The 3,002-nt window shown below is 55.2% G+C and overlaps 1 protein-coding gene across 1 annotated transcript; it reads right to left on the bottom strand.

Annotated features, from left to right (window-relative positions):
• Positions 1–714, bottom strand: Irx1 (iroquois homeobox 1; the record flags this gene model as incomplete). Its single annotated transcript, XM_013013834.1, has 1 exon — positions 1–714. A coding segment is annotated over exon 1 (714 nt), but the record flags the coding sequence as incomplete, so codon positions are not given.
• Between the last annotated feature and the right edge of the window lie 2,288 nt (positions 715–3,002).

Raw genomic sequence — 3,002 nt, 5'->3', positions numbered from 1 at the left:
GTCCTCCTCGTCCTCGTTGCTCTGGTCGCCGTCGTGCTCGTCGATCTTGTCGATGTCGATGCTCTCCAGGTCGATCTCCTCGTCGTCCTCGGCCTTTTCGGGGTCGCCTTCCGTGTCGCTGCCGAAGAGGGCGCCGTCCTCCGGGTCCTTGCTGCGCGCACCCCAGGTCACCTTGTTCTCCTTCTTGAGGCGCCGGCGCGCGTTGGCGAACCAGGTGGAGACCTGCGTGAGGGTCATCTTGGTGATGATGGCCAGCATGATCTTCTCGCCCTTGGTGGGGTAGGGGTTCTTGCGATGCTCGTTGAGCCAGGCCTTCAGTGTGCTGGTGCTCTCGCGTGTGGCGTTCTTGGGTCGCCCAGGGTCCCCATATTGGAACTGGCCGTAGGGGTAATAGGCCGGCGCCGTGTGGGCCGCGAAGGTGGCCGGGTGCGCCCCGGGGTTATCCTTCAGTTCATATTGCGAGCCCTGAGAGGCCGCGGAGCGCGAGGGAAGGAGGAGGAAGCAAAGAGAGAAAGAGAGCGAGAATGAGTTCGGCAAACTTGGAGAGGGGGGAAGGGGGAGATGCTCCCGCGGGCTCCAGAGCCTCCCTGGCACCCGCTCACCGGACACCCCCAGGCTTCTGCTGGGCCGACACGACCCCAACCCAGAGGACCCCCTAGTACAGGGAGAGGGGCTGTCAGAGCCAAAGTGAGCCCGGGACCGGCTTCCACCCATTGCGGAAATCAGTTCGGTTCACTGTAGAGAAACTTCTAGAAGCAGGCCTTTTGCAAGAAGGCACGGAATCTGTGCTTCTCCACTCCCACGCCATCTCCCTAAGCCCCTGCGACCGCACCGCTAGAGCTCACACGAGCCGATTTCCACGTTTGTCTCAGGATAGTTAGAGGGAAAAACCTCTGGACCGGGCTGAAGACACAGTTTTCCAAACAAGCAGAACCCAGAACGCAGGCACTCCACCCCTTCCGCCCAGAAGGGGGTCAACCAAAATAAACCAGCCTGCTTTCTGAGGATCTAATTCCACCAGCAATTTAAAAGGAACGAATTCTTCCAAATCAATCTGCAAAGAATGGTTTGCCCACACTCCAAGGTCTGTAATGGTGACAGGTAATTTAAAATTTTAATCCTGGCCATCACCACCAATAACAACAAAAACACCGTTTGTTTTTTTAAAATACAAAAGGGCTTATCCGGTAAAATATTAACACCAGGCCTCCAAGCGGCTGGCTGCAAGGGGGGAAACTGGTTCAGTTTCCTGGGCCTCTCTCTTCTCCTTATCTCTTTAAGTTTGACTTTGATCTGGAGAGAGCAAACACAAACTGTTTGCAGGCATTTAGAGGCGATGATTTATTTGCAATCAATATTCTTTTTATCATCAGTAGTAAAACACAGCAAGTCAAATTATCCCATCAGGTTTTTTGGTAAATAACATTTTATCTTTCTAACAACCTCATTAGGCCTCATTATTACCATAAATTGCCCAGACAGACGCTCGCTTACAATTTTATCTTTTGACTTCCAAATACCCAGTCAAGGCTTGGAAACTTAGGCCTAGAATGGAGTTTTGAATTTAGTTTTACTTTCCAAGAATTGGCAGGAGACCTGGGGGAGGGGGGCACAAACAGCTTAGGGAAAAAAAAGTTTTTACATTTTCCCTTCAGTTAAAAATATTTTTCAATATAGCCTTAGAATATTTTTTTTAAAGATCACCTTCCCCACCTCATCGTGTGCTGATCTCTCTCCCTCCCCCACAAACACAAATTCGGCATTCCAAATGGCTAACATCTGCATTCAAAATTTCTGTGAAAAACCCGTCCTCCACTTAACAAGAATTGTGTTGTTGAGTTCGCAGTGGGGGCTCGGAACTCTGGGAAAGTTGTAAGTGCCCCACGTCCCCGACTGCTTAGTCGGGTGAGGGAGGCCGCACAGAAGTCCCCGTGACCAGAATTCGTTTTTACTTCTCTTTGCAAAACGTACTCGGCGCTTTTCAAATTATTATTAAGATTGTTTTGTTGTTGCGACTGTAAAGAAGACATTCCAGCTTTGTGTCTGCGGGGAATTCCTTTGGAAGGGACTCCTTATCAGTCTCTCCTCTCGGGCATTCCGGGGCCAGAACAAAATGGGAACCGATCTTTCTGGGTAGTCAGTGCCCTGGAAGGCAGCTGAGGCGGGGTTCCAGAGAAACTGGCTTTCTGGCAAAACTAGAAGAAAAAAAAGTGACGGGGACCGGCCTGCCTCTCTCCTCCGGCGGCGCAGTCTGAGAAGCGTCGGGGAGAGGCCCGGCCTCTTCCCGGGCCGCGAGCATTCGGAAGCCCCAGAATGGCGCGCTCCAGCCGGGCGCCCGGGGCTTAGGGGGGCGCTGGCTGCACCCCGGGGCTGCACCCCGTCCCGGCGCCCCCCTTCCCCCGCAATTCACCAACAGCCCGAAGTTCACGCCCCGACATGGCAGTCGGCGCGCGGGAAATGGATGGTTTGGACCGGCGGACAGGCCGGGGCCCGCGCGGAGAAGGAAGTCTGCAGCCCCCGTCCCTCCCTCTGACAGCCGCCGAGGCCGGCACCCGACGGCGGGAGTGTGCAGCCCGGGGACGCAGGTTTCCCCGAATCCACCATGATGCCATCCGGGCAGAGAAGCGCTTCTCTTTCGGGGTCACCGCGAACGAAAACTTGGGCAAGTTACAAAAGTGCAGTTGCGCCGCGTCCCCGACGCCGGTGTCAGCGCCGCGGGACGTTCTGAACCCCAGACCGTCACACGCCCCGTGGAGAGCCCCTCCGCTCCGCCGGGCGTCCACGGCCGGGGCTACTTGCACGGATCCTTCCAGGCTTTAAAGAATCCCCTCCGGCACACTCCGACGCAACTATCCCGATTCTGCCAAAGACAGAAAACCGACTCTTCCAGGCTCCGCTTTGGGGTTTGTGTGGTGGCTGTTTTTTTACAAAAAAAAAAAAAAAGCCGCCGAGGCCAAGCGAGCGGGGCCCGCGGGTCGGAAAGGGGTGGGGGAGCCCTGCTC

The sequence above is a fragment of the Dipodomys ordii genome, unplaced genomic scaffold, assembly GCF_000151885.1.
Source record: "Dipodomys ordii isolate 6190 unplaced genomic scaffold, Dord_2.0 Scaffold21, whole genome shotgun sequence".
Lineage (NCBI taxonomy): Eukaryota > Metazoa > Chordata > Mammalia > Rodentia > Heteromyidae > Dipodomys > Dipodomys ordii.
The sequence above is the reverse complement of the archived record's forward strand: the minus strand, read 5'-3'. Positions and strand labels throughout refer to the sequence as shown.